Here is an 18,376-nt window from a genome sequence, read left to right as displayed (position 1 = left end):
GGCCGTCGCTGGGACTGAGGGGAAAGGTTTTTGGGGGTAAAAAAAACGCTTCACTGACAGCAAACAGCTCTGTGCAAAGCTGCTGAATGGGATCGATTTTATGCACGTGTGTGTATGTGGGAGCTGGGGCCGGTATCCGCTCTCCGGCAGTGTCGGTGGAAGTCAAAAGTCATGTGATATAAAGCTATGGGGGAATATAACACTCGGACACATCACCTGGGATGTGTCTTTTTCCCCTGGTCGCATTCCCATAGTGGGAAGAGGAGAGGCTCTGGTGGGAGCCAGGAGAAGGAGCGGCTGGACCAAAGGCAGCAGCTGCCCCCTTGGGAGCGGGACCCCCACATCCCGAAAAGCGGCAGGATGCTTCTCCTGACAGCCCCCGTTGTCCCCTCTCTGCCAGGCGCCTGATGAGCCGGCTGGAGGACATGCGCCGGAGCGTGCTGGGGGACGGGGTGAACCGCTGCATCCTCTGCGGGGAGCAGCTGGGGCCACGCGGCTCCGCCTGCGTCGTCTGCGAGGACTGCAAGAAGGTGAGACATCACCCCACGGCCGGGGGCAGCCCCCCTCGGACCCACACAGCCTCCCTTGGTGCAAAAATGGGCACCGTGAGCTTTTGGTGAGTGTTTTGCACGAGGGCACATCCCCGGGGGGGGGGTCTGCAGTCGCTGATGTTTGTGTGGGGAGAGCTCTTGTTAACCAGCTCTCGTTAACCTCATGCTCCTAAGCGGTGATGCTGGTGTGGTGGGATCTTTCGGTGGCCCCAGCATCCCCGCTGCCACCCGGTGCTTTATTATCACAGAATCATCTGCGATTTCATCTGTATTTTCTCTGCAGAACGTCTGCACCAAGTGCGGGGTGGAGACCACCAACAGCCGGCCCCACGCCATCTGGCTCTGCAAGATATGCAGCGAGCAGCGGGAGGTGAGCGGGGTAACCCCGGGGCTTTACACCGGTGCGGGGGACACGGTCCCTGCCCTTGGGTTCACCCTGTGCACTGTCCCCCCCCCCAGACCTCAGATGGGACCAGTTCCAAACTGGGGGGTGGTCCTGTCTGTCCCCCAGCACCTCTAGACCTTCCCCAGTTACTTAAATCTACTTCTTAGAGGATGATATTTTTTTTTTACATAAAATGCCTTTTTGTTTGTTTGTTTGTTTTCTTGAAAACAAAATCTTGAGGTTGAAGAGGCTGTTGTGGCCAGAGATGGGTTCCGTGCCACCCACAGTGTGCCAGTTGAAGAGTTAATTAATTAGCAGGATGGGCTGTGGGGTAGTGAGGTGCATGTCCTCCACGTTGCCTGCTGGAGGAGGACCCCAGTGATGCAGGGGGGTGAAGACTGCCAGGTCTGCACCCAGCATCCCCCCGAGACATGGGTGCCACCCCGCTGCCTGCACCCCCCAGGTGTGGAAGCGCTCCGGCGCCTGGTTCTTCAAGGGTTTGCCCAAGCAAGTGCTGCCCCAACCGATGCCCGTCAGCAAGAACAAGGGACCCCAACCTCCGAGCGAGCCCGGCCCGTCGGAGCTGCCCACCCAGGACCAGAAACTCCCCTCCCGTGCGCCTACCCGAGGTAGGTGACAGAGGGTGCTGATCCCCTCCCTCACTGCGAGGGGCAGGGGTCCTGCCAGCGAGGTGGTGGGTCTCCTCCCCATTGTTTGCAAGGGCGAGCCCTAGTGAAAAGCAGCCAGAGCAATTGTGGAGTTTGTTTTGTAAAGGGTGCAGAAATCACCCCGCCGCCCTCCCTGCCTGCGGAGGCTTTCTCTGAGCTGTGCTGATCAGGGTGGCTGAGTTTGCAGGGACATCCTCAAGCCAAGCAGCCCTGGGTGGTGGGGATTGAGGCCGCACCTCGATGAGTGGGTTCAGTTTTGGGCCCCTCACCCCAAAAAGGCCATTGAATGACTCGAGCGTGGCCAGAGAAGGGCAACGGAGCTGGGGCAGGGTCTGGAGCACAGGTCTGCTGGGGAGCGGCTGGGGGAACTGGGGGGGTTCAGTCTGGAGAAGAGGAGGCTGAGGGGAGACCTCCTGGCCCTCTGCAACTCCTTGCCAGGAGGGGGCAGAGAGGGGGGATGAGTCTCTGGAGCCAAGGCCCCAGCGCCAGGCCCCAAGGGAATGGCCTCAAGCTGCCCAGGGCAGGGTCAGGCTGGCTCTGAGGAAGGATTTCTGTGCAGAAGGGGCTGTTGGGCCTTGGAATGGGCTGCCCAGGGCAGGGGGGAGTCCCCGGGATCCCTGGAGGGGTTGAAGAGTCAGGCTGACCCAGCGCTGAGGGATCTGGGGGAGCTGGGAACGGTCAGGGGGAGGGTCATGGTGGGGCTGGAGGAGCTTCAGGGGCTTTTCCAGCCCAGATGATTCTGTGATCTGGGACGCCTGGCCAGGGGTTCGGGCAGAGCCTGGGTATGAACATAGTGATGCAGAAGCCTAGAAAAATTAAGACTACAAAAAGGAAACGTGGGGAAAGCGCGGCAGCAGGTCCTGGGTTGGCGGTGGCGGGACGGATGGGCTGCAGCTTCACTGCTTCTCGCTCTGTTTGTGCCCCCAAGGCCAGGCGGACGCCAGGCCCCCGGCCGAGCAGGACTCCCATGGTAAGCACCGGCCTCCGCACCCTCCCCTGTGCCGCTGCCTGGGTGCTGCCTGTGCTGAGCCCCCTCCCTCCCTCCCTGCTCTCCCGGCGGTGTTTTCCCGCAGGGTTTCCCACGGGCGGCTGCAGCGGCAGGACCTCTCCTTGCTGCTGCCACCCACCGCGCAGGGACCGAGTTATTCTGGGGCTTCCCCACCTACTGCACACGCCTGGGCTGAAGCGCTGCGATTGAAAGTGCTGAGCAGAATTGCCTCCGTAGGTGGTGTTTCCTGGTGCTGATTGGCAGGTGTTTTTCTCTGGTTATTTAATGGCAGTCCTTAGAAAACCTCCAGTGGAAACTTTAGCAAGCTGGCGGGGGGTTTGGGCATGTCTGCGAGGGATGGAGCAGCCCAGCTGCTCTGCTCTGGCCACATCAGTGTCCCCCACGGGCCCAGGCTTGGGCTGTGCGTGGCTACCAGAGCAAGGTGAGGATGGAACAGTCTTTTTTTTTTTTTTTTTTTATGCTTATACCTTGCCCCCTCCAGCACTCGCAGCCCCCTGAGGCTCTGACGTGTGTTTAATGTGATGCCGGCCCAGGGGGCTGTGTTATGCTGCAGGTGCCTCCTGCTTGTGGGAGCAAAGCCGGGTTCCTCGCCAGGGCTCCCCAATTTCTAACCTCATATATATGCCCTGAGCTGCTCTGGACTCACATCCCCTGGATTCTGCTGCCGGCACCAGCAGGAGCCAGGGTCTGGGCTCCTGGAGCAGCTCCACTGCTGGGACTTAATTTGGAAGGAGAGCCCCCATTTTCAGAGTTCAGCATCAAAGCGCCAGGGCAATGAGATGACCTGACCCCCCCCAACACACACACCCCCCCCCACCCCTCCAGCATCTGCTGCTCCCAGCTGGGCAACGATCAGGCAGGGAGCAGCCCAGTGTCTGCAAACCCTCCTCTTCCTCTCCCCTTCCTCAGCTGCGTGGAGGAGGTGGCGGGGGGCTGAGGACACAACCCCCCTGGAGCAGTCCCTTCCATCCCACCCTTCCTTTAGCCCAAGGGCTGTTGTGGCAGCGGTAGCCCAGATGGCTGTGGGTGTGCAGGAGGTTTTAAGGGCTGGTTTAACCGCCCGGGGCCGCGGGGAGGGCTGTGGGCAGGCAGCGTCTCAGCGGGCAGCGTGGGGGCCACAGCCTGTGCCCCGCTGTGCTCCCCCCACCCTGCAGCAATGGGGACGCATCTGGGGGCTGGTGTTGGGGTGAGCTTGGGGCTGGAGTACCCATGGCGGGGTACATGGGCTGGGGTACCCATGGAGGGGGGACCCGGGCTCAGCCACAGCCCATACTCCAGCTCCCAGCTCTGGCGGGGGGGCTCGGGCTGAGCCTTGGCAGTGCCCAGCCCGGTTGTGCTGAGTGATGATCTTCATCTTCCCACGCAGCAGCAGTTGGGGAAACCACTTAATTAAGACTATTTAATCGTGATGGTAGCTGGTGCTGTTAAGCTTCCCGGCCCCACAACAGGCTGCTTTTATTAAGCTGCCGGCTCGCCTGCCAGTTGGGGAGGGTTTGTCAGCTCCGCGGCTCCCTCCCGGTGATCAGCATGCTCATGACACGCCCGTGATTTTCCTAAAGCTCCCTTGGAAAATTATTTATTGCACTGCTATTTCTGCACCACGGGGCTCCTGGTTGGGGATGCTCATTGCCCCTCCTCCATCCTCTCCAGCATCGTGGCACTTTTACCCCCCACCCCGCCTCCTCTCCCCCACCTGCAATCTGTTGCATTTTGCTTTCACCTTGGGCGCGGTGACCCTGAGAGCCCGGCCAAGGATAAACATCCCATTTATGTCACCGCAAAGATTTATACCTGGTGCCTCCGGCACAAGCCAGGTGAGCACCAAGACCTTTTCCATCACATCCGTGGGTTGCAATTTATCACTGCGAAGAGGTCTCAGCACCCTGGCGCGTGCGGCTGGGATTTATCCGCTGGGACAGCTGCTGCTGGGTGGATGGAAGCGAGAGGCAGAGGCAGCTGTCACCGTTGTCTCTCTAATAAATGGAAGATAATCAGCAAAAAGAAAATATGATCCCCCTGTCCCAGGGACCGTGGAGCTGGAATGCCATTAGGGGTTTGATGGGTGCTGAGGACCAGTTGATGGATGCTTCTGGCCTTGTTTTCCCATGGGGGGCTCCTGTCTCCTGTTGTCCCTGTGGTTTGCCGTGTCCTTTGGAGTGTCCTTTGGGCTTTCCCAACCACGGATGCTGGATGGCCGCAGTCCCCAGTGCTCTGGGACTGACGCTGCAGCAGCCGTACCCATCCTCCTCTTCCTCCTCCTCCTCCTCCTCCTGCTCATGCCCAGGCTGGGCATCACCCAAGCAGCTCCTCCCCAAGCCAGTTTTGGGGACGGAGGGGTGGTGGGGGCGCAAGCCTCACCGCTGCCTTTATCCCTCTCTCCGCAGGCAGCGACGCGACGGCGGCTGCCCGGGGGGGCTCCGCGGTGCCCGGCCGCAGGCTGGCCGAGGGCAGGCCGGGCCCGTGCGGCAGCGAACACGCCGGCGGGGACACCGAGAGCCGCAGCCACGCTGCCGAGAGCGGGGCCAGCAGGAGCCCCGGTGAGGGGCTTGGACGGAGAGGGCTGGGGGGCACGAGGCCGGCAGCTGTACGAGGGTTGTTGTCTGCACGATGTGATGCTGGGGGATTTCGCAGAGCGCCCGTGTCTGGTGTTTTACTCTGCTCTGTGGGGTTTGCTGATGGGGAGGTCTGGGGGTGTTAGTGGGATTGGGGGGAGGCGTGGAGGGGGGATCCCCGTTCCTTCTCCAGCGTGCAGGGAGGAGAGGCAGGATCCTGCTGGGCTTCTCCCTGCAAAGGGACATCTCCTGGCCTGTGCAAGGACATGAATTTGAAAATCCTCATGCGCCACGTGAGAGCTGGAAGTGTAAAGAGAAGCAGGCTCAGCGCTTACCACACGAATTTTAAGCAGAGATGAAATGCAACTGAGTTGGGATCGTGAGCAGAAGCATTTTTCATGCTGCTGTGCCCCCACCTCACTGCCAGGAGCTGGCATGGGCCAGCCCTGCCTGTGGGAGCCCGTGCTTCGCTGGTGGGGGCCTGGCTGGGGATGGTGTTTCTTGTTTCATGAAAATTTGATGCGCTCCAAGCTTTTGTAAATGCCTGTGATATGAACGGGTGGCTGACAGCGTTCGGTGGGGCCTGGATCCTCCCCAGGTGCCTCCAGAAAGGGAAAGACACTTGCAGAGACCCCTTTTCATCCAGGAGCTGAGCTTGCAAATTTAATTGGTGAAGCTAAAAGTGGCTGGAAAATGTCCAAATCCTCTTTAATTCCTTGGGGAAGGAAGGAATATTCAGTGGCAGGATAGCTGGGTAATAGCTGGAGAAGGATGTTCAGGGCTACCTGGGGGAAACCAGTGTTTTAATTCGTGTTTGGGTGGGTAACCCTTGTGCACCCATGCCCCATCGCTGCCCCGGGATGTGAGTGCACCCCAGGGGTGTTGCTGCTGGTCGGGCGTGCAGGGGGATGTGAGGGTGTGACGGGCATCACAGCGATGCTCATGGGTCTGTTCCCCTTCCAGCCCAGCCCAGTGCCTGGTCACAACCACGTCCGTCCTCCTTGTTCCACCTCTCCTGTATCTCCCTTTTTTTTGGGGGGCAGAGGGGCATGGCACGAGGTCCCCCTGGTGAAATGCTCCCCACTCCAGCCCACGCTGCACCCGCTCCCCGCAGCGCTGACCCCAAAAGCGTGTGGGGCTGAGCCGTTATCTCCATCCATCGGCCAAACCTCTATCCTCTCCGCTGCCTCTCCCTGGCCGATTCTGGCTGTAACCCCCCTCCTCAACACAAGCAAAGCCCCTGGGGTCCAAAACCCCATTCCTGACCCTCTTCTCTCTTTGCAGGCGTGAAGAGGACCAACTCCCTGCAAGCCCCACGGCCACCCCCACCAGCCGCTGCCGGCCCCAGTCCTGGTCCCAGTCCAGCAGCACCCCCAGGTAGGACATGAGGGGGATGTGACCAGGATGCTCGGTCCCTGCGGGGACACCCCGATGCCCTGCTGTGGGTGGGGACCCCTCCCTGCTCGGGACGATGCCAGTGCTGGGGTGAGGGAGGGATGGAGGGCATCACCCAGACTAATGCCCCTGTAATGCTGCGTCTGTCCCCAGTGCCACCAGCAGCGGGGAGACCGGGTCCTGGGGTGGCCGGCCGGTTCCCAGAAAGACAAGGTAAAACTCGGCTGCCTGCGAGGGGCTGGGGGGCAGAACGCACTGGGGGGGGGCTAATGGGGTCCCTCCCACAGCGAGCCCACCGCTGGGACCCCCAGAGCTGGCCCGTGCTGCTGCCAGGGAGGAGCGAGGAGGGGGCTACACCGTGCCCCCCGCCAGAGAGGAGAGGCCAGCCCGGCAGCCCCCCACCTTCCCGCAGCCCCCCGCTTTCTCACAGCCCCCCGCCGTCCCCCCGGCGCCTGCTGCCCCGCTGCGGCAGCCCCCCCAGGAGGAAGAGGAGGAGGACGCCAACAGCTACGACTCTGATGAAGGCAGTACGTACCCGGGGCGCCCGGCCGGAGGGGAGGGAGCGGTTTCTTTGGGAAATCTGGGATTTTGAGGCAGTCGTTGCTGCGGGACCATGGCTTGAGGAGTGCTGTTTCCCCTGGGAAGGGGCTCGCAGGCTGTCCCTGCTCACTCCCTTCAGCGCAGGATCTGCAGTCAGTTTTGCACCAAATGGCTCTGACGCGGGCTGGTTTAGGCTCTGTGCTCACACAACCTTCCCATTTCCAAATCTGAGTCCTGAAGGCGGCTGCCTCTTTCCATCAGAGCAGCCTTCGCTGCGAGAAACACCACCAGACCTGCCACTTGGTGGTGGCTTCCGCACCTCTGCGCTGTGAGATCTCCGTGTTCAGTTGTTTGCTCCCCTAAGGAGGGAACAGGCTGCCCGGCATGGGGAGTCCCCATCCCTGGGGGGGTTTCAGGGCCGTTGGGATGAGCTGTGGGGGATGTGGGGTAGGGGAGAACTTTGTGGAGTCGGGCTGAGGGTTGGACTCGATGATCCCAAGGGGCTTTTCCAGCCTGAATCATTCTGGGATTCTGTGAATTTACCACGTGAGGTCGAGCATCTGGAGCAGGGCAGTTCTTCTGTCCAGCCTGTTCCCACCCAGGATGGGAAGAGCCAGGAAATTGTGCTCAGATGGGAGCAGATGGACCCAGCTGAGGTTCTGTGCAAACTCTCTGTCCCTGTGCTCTTTTCCTGGCGAGCACGTGAACACGAGCGAGAGCTGCTTTCCAAACGTGTCAAAAACGGGGGCCAAACGCTGAGCCCCAAGCCTTGTGGGGAGGAGATGTCGGCCCCCCGTGCTGAAACACCCCCTCAGGGTAGTCGTGGGGTGGCATTGCCCTGGGAAGGGTTTCTCGGGTTACATCCTCCTTTGCCTGGCAAATACTAAAAAAAAAGTATTAAAAATTAATTATTAGTAGTTTATTTAATTTGATAAATTAACTATTAAAAGCCCCAAACTGCCCTCCCTGGGCAGTTCCACCTCTGTAAGGCTTTGACATCCAGAGCTCGTGACTCTGGTTGGATTTTTGTGCGGCAGTTTGGCTGATGCCAAGCGCAATCTCACATGGATTAAATGGCCTTTGCATTTGAACCACAAATCTTTCTAATTATTACTAATCAGGGCTGATTAAACACAGTTACTGGCTGGGGTTTTAACGAGGTGCTGTTTCCAACTCTTCCTCCTCCTCCTCCTCTCTCTCGCTGTCAGCTACGCTGGGAGCGCTGGAGTTCAGCCTGCTCTACGACCAGGAGAACAGCTCCTTGCACTGCACCCTCATCAAGGCCAAAGTAAGTGGTCCCCTCTTTTTTTTTTTTTTTTTTCTCCCCTTCTTTCACCGATTTAAGTCCATCCAGCTCCCCTGGTGTGACGAGATGGAAGCAGCGTGGCTGCTGGCAGAGGCTGCTTCTCTGCTAGACCCAGCCTAGCACTGCTGGTCCTGGCTGGGTCTGTGGGGCTTTTGCATGAGTGAATCTTATTTTTCAGCACGTCGTGGCACCCACACTTTCTCAGGGCAGAGAATGAGGCTTTTGGCTTGCTGAACATGTTTTCTCTTTACCGAGTTGCTTCATGGATAGCTTTTTCTCTTCCCTGGCTCTGCTTAAGGGGGAGTCATGCATCATGGTTTCTTTATTATTTTTTAGGGCTTAAAACCAATGGATTCAAACGGCCTGGCAGATCCTTACGTCAAACTGCACCTCTTGCCTGGAGCCAGCAAGGTGAGGCTTTGCCTGGGTTTGGGCTGGAGATGGAGCAGAGGTTTCTCAAAGCCCCTGAGGTCCCTTCCTTGTGTCAGACTTCCTCCCCTTGATTTCTCTGCTCAGTCGCTCAACTGCTGCTATTTTACCCAGGAGGTATCTCTGAAAAGTGATGATGCCTGCAGATGCTCTCTTGTACTCAAGGAAGAGCTCATCCTGCAGAGAGGGATCTCTTTAGGGATGGAGGGGAGCTCCAGAGGAGGTGACACTGATAATGCATCGCAAAGCACCTGACACAAAATCTCATCCTTACCAGAGTTGGAATGATCTGTTTGCTTTAAAGCTGCAGCATGTTCTCATTAGGTCTGTGAAGAGTAAACTCTGACTCCCTCCATCAAAGCAAGCCCGGAAATCTCACTCCCCAGCCCAGCTAAGCTGATCTCAGTGGGGGGAAATCTTTGAGAAAGGGATGACCACCACTGACCTGGTGCCCGAGGGACGCTGGATCCTTGCTCGGGGGCTGCAAAGCTTTTCCCTGCAGCTGAATTTTGTTCAGAGGAAATAAGTGTAAAACAAGGCGAAAAAAACCTGATAATAAAACCATTGGATTGGTATTTACAGGTTTACTTTATGTCCGGGGACTTTCTGATCTTGTGTAGAGTAAATCAAGGTGCCGTGATCTGGGGAATTGCTTTGATTTCTATGGCTCCCTTGTTTGCCGATCTTTTAATTTTTTTATTTCGCATGTCTGTTTGTAAAAGACACATGAATGAGTGTCAGAGCTCCCCATTTCCAACGCTATCATCTCCCGCAGACCACGAGAGCCGTTACCCGAGCCCCGCACAGCCTGCCCTGTGCTACTTTTTTCTTGTACAAGTGCCCTTGAGGGGGTAGACCCCAGAGAGTGGAAGAAGCCGGCTGGTGAAGGCTGCCCCTGGCCACTGCGGGCAACTGAGTCCCCGGTGCTTGCCTAAAGGTCCCCCTTGTTGGGTTGGTGATGCTCACCTGGAGCTGATGGCTTGCCTAGGCAGTGGTGACGTCCTGCAGAGCCCAGCCAAACCACCTCTCATGAGCCAGAAGTGATGGAGCATCTAATTTACGCTCCTCTGCCAGGAGCTGAAATTTAGGTGGGGATGAGCTCAGGGCTGTAATTACGCTGCGTTTCATTTCGATGCTGCAGTCGAATAAGCTGAGGACGAAGACGCTGCGCAACACCCGTAACCCCGTGTGGAATGAGACCCTGGTGTACCATGGCATCACAGACGAGGACATGCAAAGGAAAACCCTCAGGCAAGCCGAGGAGCTGCGGTATCTGCGGTGTGGTGGGATGGGGACCGTGGGTCCCCTCGCAGGGGACCAACCTTCCACAGGAGGGCACTGGCAGCAAAGTTTAGGGCACCTGGAAATGTGGAGATTTTGGTCAAAACCAACGTGCTTCCTATGAACGTGCCGATTTTGATGGTCCTTTTAAAAAGAGAGGGAAAGGCATTTTAACCCTGACATTTAATATTAAATTATTATTATTATTATTATTATTATTATTATTCTGATCAGCGTAGAGATTTGTATATCTGTGCATCATTTGACTGTATCTCAGCAAAACGTTGAGATGTCTCTAAAAATTTTTGGCATCTCCTTCCTACAGGAAGCTTCCACCTTTTGATTTCTTGCCCCATTGCAGAGAACGTATTAAACTGTTGATTTTTCTCGCAAAACGGAATTTCCATTTTCTGACTGCTTTTGGTCAGAGGAGAGCCAGAGGGATGGAGGCTTTGGTGGGGCTTTGCTTTGTCCACCCCCTTGCCGGAGTGGTTTTGTGCTCCGGAGTCAGGTACTGCTGCTCCAGTCTGATTGATATTCACCTTTCCTGTTCCCTTCAGGATCTCCGTGTGTGATGAAGACAAATTTGGCCACAATGAGTTTATTGGAGAAACTAGAGTTTCCTTGAAAAAACTCAAAGCCAATCAGAAAAAGAACTTCAACATCTGCTTGGAGAGAGTAATACCAGTGAGTTTATGTGGAATTTTTTTTCTGCTACCCTTAACGTTGAGGTTGATAACAAATGGCATGTGAGCGAGTTAGTGGTGAGCTTGGGGGTGGAACCAGCCAAGAGCTGTAGGTGTCTGACTTCACTGCTGTCCTTAGGAGCTGGATTCCCACCCGTGTCTGGGCTGATCTGACACGTCAAGGCCAGGAGATAAGAGCATGGTGGGAATCCCTGGGAAACGACTCTGAGGACCTCCCCGGTGGCGTTGCCAGCCTATGCTGACGTATGTCACTGTGGAGGAGAGGGCAGGTTGCTCCATTCCTGAGTTCTCCTCCCCAGTGTTGTGGGTGAGGTGCTGAGGTGAAGGCTGATGGAGCACATGAACGTACTTGAGCCCCCTTCCTCTCCCGAGGCCAGTGAGAGAGCTGGGCTGGGCTCCTGGGGGAGTTTTTGCTGTAGCATGGTGCCTCTCCCAGCTGTGGTCACTCATGGCAGCCTCTCTTTTCCCTTCCCCATCCAAGATGAAGCGTGCGGGAACGACCGGCTCATCCCGTGGGATGGCACTGTACGAAGAGGAGGTAAGAGTCCGTGGAGGACCAGATGCTCCATTCACATTTCACCCATCGTCTCTCATGTAGAAGCGCCTTTTTTCCACCCCCCCTGAGGTTCCTTTGTATCCATCTCGTCTCATCTGCTCTGCAGTTGAGCGTTTTCCTCGCTCAGCCCCTGTGTCCCATCTCTGGTCGCTTCCTCTCGCAGGTAGATCGTGGTGGGGACATAGAGGAGCGTGGGAAGATCCTCGTGTCCCTCATGTACAGCACCCAGCAGGGCGGCCTGATCGTCGGCATCGTACGCTGCGTGCATTTAGCAGCCATGGACGCCAACGGATACTCGGACCCTTTCGTTAAACTGTAAGTGGGGGGCCTGGGGCTGGCATAGTGCGGTAACGCGTGGTCACGGGGCCACCCACCATCCTTGGGCAGTGGCCCAAGGGCTGAGAGCTCCTTCCAAAACTGCTGGAGAGAGGAGAGCGTTTCCCAAGCACCTGGAGACCTCCCGCAGGTCTGAGCTGCCCACCCGTGCAGGGTGGTGACGCTCTGCGCGGGGTGGCCCTGCCGTGGCCGAAGCTCCGTGTGGCTGGACCACTCCCTGAGGTGTTAAAGGATTTCACCAGACTGCGGGTACCTCTGGGCTGGCTTTATTAACAACTCAGTGAGTGGCAACAGCTGACAAAAAGCGTCTTATATTTATATGATTCTTCGTAACATGTAACACAATACTAATTCATCACCAATTTCAAAATATTCCGCAGCTCCGACTAGTTCTTCTCGTCCCACTCTGGTTCCTCTTCTGACATCACTGCTCACTGATGCAGTCTTTGGTCATCATGGTTAATTATCTTCAGTATTGTTCCTAGAGCACCCGTGCTTACTGCACTGAACTGTTAGTATGGTTCCTAGAGCACCTGTGCTGTACAAACCAATATCTATTTATTCATATTCCTGCTATTAATAACATCCTAAGAGAAAAGAGATTTCTAAAGCTTATTCCTTTTACACCCTGGAGGTTCCCAAACGCACAGACCCAACAGGCACATTGTAGGTGCCGAGCTGGAGGACAAGGGGTCCCTCTCCTTGGCTTTGCCCCCCCCCCTCCCCGTGCCTGCAGGGTGGGGAGGACTTGATGTCGCTCCGTGCGTGACAAGGAGCACGTGTCCCCGCGCTGGTTGTAGCGGGAGCCCAGGGATGGCCGAGCTCTCCCTGCCCCGTGCCGTGTCTTCTCTGCAAACTTAATTCATGGAGAGAGGAGCGTTGGCCGCAGCAGGTGCTGGCGATGCCTTGCCGTGGCGCGGAGCAGGAGCAGCAGCGTGCCCGTGGGCGCTCTCGGCTGCGGAGGCAGGTGACGGGGGAGCGGCGCTGGTCAGGTGGCTCCTGCGAACGTGGGGGAATCGGATTGTTTTCACTCCAACCTCATAAACTGCCACACAGAGAGGACCCTGGAGTCATCCCCGCTCGCAGCTGTGGCTGCAGATGGGTTTTCATTGCTGTTTTCTCTTTGCCTTCAGGAAAAAAAAACCAAAACCCAACAAACCTGTATTCTCCCTAAAAGTCATTCAATGACTCTTGCGTTGAACATTTTGCACAGCTTTTTGTAGCGGAGTGGAACGGAATAGTTTTCCTTCTCAGTCTCTCTCTTATTGTTTTATCTTTTTCCATTCCCACAAACAGAAGATGGTGGCTTTCTGTTTGTAAATCAACTTCCAACATCGATCCAATTAATGCCAACTCTACAATTTCCTTCTGGGTCTGCGGTGAGGCTGCAAAGCCTGAGCCTTAATTTTTCATATAGTCTCTAGGTGAACCTACCTGCCTGAGTACACTAGTCTGTGTGGTATTAAACACTAACAGGCTATTTTTTTAAAAAAATTTTATTTTTTTTCCTATTTCTCCCCATCTCTGTCTGTGCTCACACTTTCTCGGTTGGGTTTTCCAGAGGACAGGCTCAGTGACCGGCCGTGCCATTGCCCTCGTCTGCTGGTGACAACCCTGGCTGCTCATTTTCCACATTCCCTGACTGTTTTAGCTGCTCCCCGCTGTCAGCCTCAGCAGGTTCTTCCCCTGCGAAATGCAAAGTTCACCTGTTTTTGCTCCGTAAAACACCTACGACCATTTCTCTTAGCATGTCTTGGGGCAAAAACCCTTGGGACCGGTGCATGGTTCGGAAGGACGTCGAGGCGTGTGCAGGCTCGCTGCTTTCTGGCGTCTGACCGTGACCCAACTGCTCTGAGCAAGAGATGCTCCCCCAGAAAAGTTTCTGCTGAGCTCAGCGCTCAGTACAAAGCAGGTCTTTATGGTTTCCCATGTCTCATCTGGCTATCCAAGGGGAAAAAAAAAAAAAGAATAAACAGGATTTTACTCATTTTACATTTATTTCAGATAATTTTAGAAGGTGGGAAGGGAGAGTGGCTAACCCGTTTCTTTGCCTTAAATAAATATTTTCTGTTTTGAGGTTTTTTTTTTCCCTAGCCCCAAACCTCACTTTTTAAGCTTATAAGCTCACACTGTTCTTGCACTAGAGTTTTGAGCTGTTTTCTGTTGCCCCCAGTTGGCTGAAACCTGACATGGGAAAAAAGGCCAAGCACAAGACACAGATCAAGAAGAAAACATTGAATCCTGAGTTTAATGAGGTAAGGATGGATGTATTTTTATCTTATTAAATCAATTTGGCTAATCACTATGTCATGTGGAGGAGACAGAAGACAAACTCCCCAAGGTTTGGTTCCTCTCTCAGGCTCCTTTCCCCGCTCTGCACCCAGGAGTATTTTAGGAAGGACTTTGCCGTGGGAGATCTCCCCAGTTGGGTGCTGGGCAGCACCATACACCCCAAAACCTCCCTGCTGCTGGTGCTGCCGACTCCGCGTCACCACGGGCAGGGGTGTGGGTGGGACGAGCACCCCCGGGGCGGTCCTGTGGCTGGTGCTGCTTTGATGGGACACCAGCAAGGTGCTCACTTAGATACAAGGGGCGAGCTCAGCTTATGGGTTTGTGCAGCACGCTGTGGTCTGCGAGGAGGGGTGCCACAGGGAAGGGGCATCTGCTCCATATGAGTGTGTTTTAAATATTATCTCACTGGGTTTTGAATTCAGGCTGTACAGGGAGATCACTTGCAATTCCTTAACTGGAGTTTTCTGGGTGTGTTTTTTCCTGGGGCGTGTGGGGTGATTGTGGGTGTTATTCTTCTGCAGGAGTTCTTCTATGATATAAAACACAGCGATCTGGCCAAGAAGTCACTGGACATTTCCGTCTGGGATTATGACATCGGAAAATCAAATGATTACATCGGTGAGCTGCTCTGGGGTGGGGTTTTGATGCCCGTTACAGTACGGGAGGGGTGTGTAGATCACCTGCCCTGTGAGGAACCCCAGGCTGAGCTTTGAGGTGAGACCGTGCAGGTGGGTTGGGTGCTGTTATCAGGCCATCACATACAGCGCACCCACCGTACCGCCCCATCTCCAGCATCCCAGGGGGTCCTTCTGTGCAGACAGAGCAGCTCTAGTTGTTTCTACTACATTTTAAATCCAGGAGGTGGGAGGAAACGCTGCAAACGTGGGCTCTGTCCCCATGGAATTAGTTTCCTGGACCACCAGCATCACGTCTGAACAGGGTGTCTCTTCTCCTCCCTTTAATTCCAGGTGGCTGTCAGCTTGGCATTACGGCTAAGGGAGAGCGCTTGAAACACTGGTATGAATGTTTGAAGAACAAGGACAAGAAAATTGAACGCTGGCACACCCTCCAAAACGAGAACCACGTTGCCAGTGATTAAAGGGAGTCGCTGCCTGAACCTCCCCGAACAGCCCATCCTCTGCCAAGCCCCTGTAGATCTCTGATGTCCGTCTTCCAGTGCAGTCATGCCTTGCTACACGCCTCTGGTCCCAGGGCAGCGACGCTCTCCTGCCTCCTCCAAGCATCCTCTGTGTCCTCCCACCCAAAAACTAACCCAGATCTTTTATATTCTCTTCCTTTTTTTTTTTTTTTTTTCCCCTTTTTTGGGGGGTGGGGTGTCATTGAATTATCCTGGTGTGTAATTTTGTCAAGCAATAGTTACCCTCTGACTGTTCCTCTTTCTCACTAGTCTCACGCACGCCGTGATAGCGTTCCTGTTGTGTGTGTGATGCTCTGTGTTCCTCCAGCCTCCGCTCGCGCGGCTCGTCCCGTCCCCACCAGCTCGTGGCTCCTTTCTCTCCCAGCGGGACCCGTGGCCACTGACCCAGCCGTGTTCTCGCCCGGCGTAGTGGGGTTGAGCGCCGGTGTCAGAGCATCGACCCGTTCTGCTTGTGTGATATCGATACCTCAGTTGCAATAATGAAAAAGCTGTTTGGCTTTGGTGTGGGTCGTAACCGTAGCCTGGTATCTGTGTTGTTGTGATTAGGCTAAAGCCTGTGTCACTGATGTAATCCTGCGAGTCCTGCTTGAGCTTTAGTTCTGATTTGGTACACTTGAGCAATATTGTGGTACATCCTTTGCTGAGAAGATCCACCAGTAACCCAATAACAATAAGATAATAGGGAGCCACTGTGTGCTCGCAGGGAAACAGAGGTTTGGGTTGGTTCGTGTTTGTTTCCAGCTGCCACGTGCGGTTCCTTTTGCCCCAGAAACTCAGACGCTCCGTTGCTGTAGGAGCCCACCCGTGTTTCAAGCTTGTGACTACCTCCTCTTCACGTCCTAGCTGCGCAGTAGTGACTGTCTGAACCCTGAGGGCAGGCCCTGGGCCCTCCTCCGACTGCCCTTTCCGTTGTCCACCCTTTTGCACCACACGCAGAAGGGGAGCTGGGGGAGAAGATACTTCCCACCAACTAGCTGATGTGTGCAAGGATTATCGCTTTAAAATACCACAAATACTGAAATTAGCTGGAACAGTTAGAGGTCTTCCAAACTTTGGGTTTGTGGTTTGTTGGGTTTGTTTTTTTGGTTTTGGTTGTTGTTTTTTTTTTTTTTTTCAATTCTGCACAAGAACCATCGTCTTCAACCTGCTCTTTAATGATCACCTGGAGGTGTTTGATTTGCTCTCGATGGCGGGAGAGTCAAGGGGCTCTCAGACTGATGCTGGTCGGGTTTGGTATCACTTGCTGTCTCTGGACAACCTCAAGCCTAGCACCATCGTTAGTAGCACAATAAGCACTGCTGGAATATCTTGTGGGTCTGCTACACACTGCGCATGTTGTATGAAACCTGAACCCAGCCCCTTCGGGTCACGCTGTCGTCCCATGACTTCCCCTGCAACCGCTGCTCTGGTCCTCTGGCGTGCTGCTGCGTGGCATGTTCTCAATTCCGCTGTACCACAGAGCTCTTTCGTTTGAATTGGATGAGTTATTTTCTTCTTCTAGATTATTTTTAATTTTTTTTTCCCACCCTCCCCCAGCAGACTTTGCTCTGAGCATCTCTGCAGGGCTGCGCTTCCCGCAGCAGGCGAGGGCTGGGTGCTGAGCGTCGCCGCCGTCGCTGCGTGGTGCTCACCCCTCTGTGTGCCAAGCGATGCTGCTGCTGCAGAGCAGCCTTACCCCAGCCCCCCCTGCCAGGCTTGCACGTCCAAGGCCGTCTGCTTCCCCCCCTCCCAGCCCTGCCTGGGCACTGCCAGCTCCTTGGAGCCAGCTTTCCACCCAGAGACACGCTTGGACCACGGATGGGGAAACCAACCCAACCAGCGTTGGGCATCTGCTGCTCCCTTCAGCCTGAGCTGGGGCAGCTCTTGGGCTGGCTACTGAGCTGAGAGCTGCCTGGGGCAGAGTATAATGGGGCAGGACACTCCAAAAATGGCTTTCCCCTCCCTTTCAGGCACTTATTGACTCTGCAGCAGTAAGGGCAACATCCCGGCAAGCCCAAGCCATGCTTCCCTCGCCTGGCTCTGCAGAGGACCCAGACTCAGATGACCTGGATCCTTCGGATTGTTTCCTTCTGTGTCCCGTGCAGCCATGCCTGGAACCTCACCCTGCTGGGCTGAGGTGTTTTGGGTGTAGGATGCTGCCATCATCCCTTCCAGAGTGAGGGACCTGCCCCAAACCTTTGCACAGCCCTTGCCTCTATCTCTCAGAGCAGCAGCTGGGCACGGTGTGTTTCTGAGCTGTGCTGGGTAAATATGGCATTGGGATGAAACTACCTTTTTAAAAAAACCCAAAATTTTAAAAATCTGAGCAATTCCTTAATTTATTCCAGACCTGCAGCAGCCCAGCCTCCTTTGTGTGTGCAGAACAATTAAATTAAGGTTGCCTTTAGCCATGTCCTGTATTGACATTCTCTGCTCAGCCTGCTTTCCTTTCAGATAAATGATACTCAAATCATGTCTTTGCACCCATAAAAATAAAGTGCAACTTGCCAATCCCCCTCGCGGTATTGTGCAAACCACAGTCCTCGTCTCTGCCGCCCTCTTCTCAGTTTTTCTGATGGTAATTTCTGCCCTGAATGACTTATTTTCGTTGTAAATAAAGCATGCACATATGGATTGGGAATGGTGCAAGAAAAAAAAAAAAAAGAAGAAAAAAAGCCTCTTCTACTGCTGTTTGCATTCAAACTCGCATGCAGTGATTTTACAGCAAAATATCAGTTTACAACTATTAAGAGAAAAAGAAAATGTTACACAGGAACTAGAACTACTCGAGTCTTCCGCTGCATGCAGCACAACATCCTCTCTTGATGTGGTATCTAATAAAGTGAGACTATTGGAAAAGAAAAAAAAAACAAAACAAAACAAAACACGATGTTTTCTGGCTTCTTTCATTCCCCGAGGGAATACGAACCCCAGCACGGGCTGGTTGGGGTGGTCAGTTGTCCGGGTTGTGGGAATTTATGGTGGGCCTGGCAGTTCTGGAAAGTTGTGTTGGGTTCAAGAGGTCGAGGAGGAGTTTGGGATGGTGGGGTGCAGCCCAGCTCTGTGGAGCTCGGCTTGGCTCTCCTGCACCCTTGGGGGTAACGGGGATGACACGGGTGTTGGGGAACAGCCTGGGTTCAAATCCTTCATGCACAGGCGATACGTCCGTGGGTTCCCCCTGGCCTCGGCGCGGGCAAAGGCGATGGCCGCGCACTGCTGGGGAAGACGGGG

At 55.1% G+C, this 18,376-nt stretch overlaps 1 protein-coding gene across 2 annotated transcripts in view; it reads left to right on the top strand.

The window, feature by feature from the left end:
- The window catches only part of RPH3A (rabphilin 3A), a 36,125-nt gene extending 18,277 nt beyond the window's left edge, over nucleotides 1-17,848 (top strand). Inside the window, exons 5-22 of one of the 2 annotated variants that reach the window (XM_074921346.1) lie at nucleotides 401-530; nucleotides 835-921; nucleotides 1,400-1,565; nucleotides 2,533-2,574; nucleotides 4,998-5,150; nucleotides 6,450-6,542; nucleotides 6,714-6,773; nucleotides 6,848-7,087; nucleotides 8,309-8,388; nucleotides 8,743-8,817; nucleotides 9,977-10,086; nucleotides 10,677-10,803; nucleotides 11,305-11,361; nucleotides 11,543-11,694; nucleotides 13,889-13,970; nucleotides 14,529-14,625; nucleotides 14,976-15,024; nucleotides 17,116-17,848. In XM_074921346.1, coding sequence (XP_074777447.1) covers nucleotides 401-530; nucleotides 835-921; nucleotides 1,400-1,565; nucleotides 2,533-2,574; nucleotides 4,998-5,150; nucleotides 6,450-6,542; nucleotides 6,714-6,773; nucleotides 6,848-7,087; nucleotides 8,309-8,388; nucleotides 8,743-8,817; nucleotides 9,977-10,086; nucleotides 10,677-10,803; nucleotides 11,305-11,361; nucleotides 11,543-11,694; nucleotides 13,889-13,970; nucleotides 14,529-14,625; nucleotides 14,976-15,024; nucleotides 17,116-17,140 — 1,825 coding nt within the window. In that variant the 3' untranslated portion in view covers nucleotides 17,141-17,848. Of the gene's footprint in view, nucleotides 1-400; nucleotides 531-834; nucleotides 922-1,399; nucleotides 1,566-2,532; nucleotides 2,575-4,997; nucleotides 5,151-6,449; nucleotides 6,543-6,713; nucleotides 6,774-6,847; nucleotides 7,088-8,308; nucleotides 8,389-8,742; nucleotides 8,818-9,976; nucleotides 10,087-10,676; nucleotides 10,804-11,304; nucleotides 11,362-11,542; nucleotides 11,695-13,888; nucleotides 13,971-14,528; nucleotides 14,626-14,975 lie in introns of both variants that reach the window. The other variant, XM_074921345.1, reaches the window with a different exon arrangement.
- The last annotated feature ends 528 nt before the right edge of the window (nucleotides 17,849-18,376 follow it).

Source organism: Athene noctua, chromosome 17 (genome assembly GCF_965140245.1).
Source record: "Athene noctua chromosome 17, bAthNoc1.hap1.1, whole genome shotgun sequence".
NCBI lineage: Eukaryota > Metazoa > Chordata > Aves > Strigiformes > Strigidae > Athene > Athene noctua.
The sequence above is the reverse complement of the archived record's forward strand: the minus strand, read 5'-3'. Positions and strand labels throughout refer to the sequence as shown.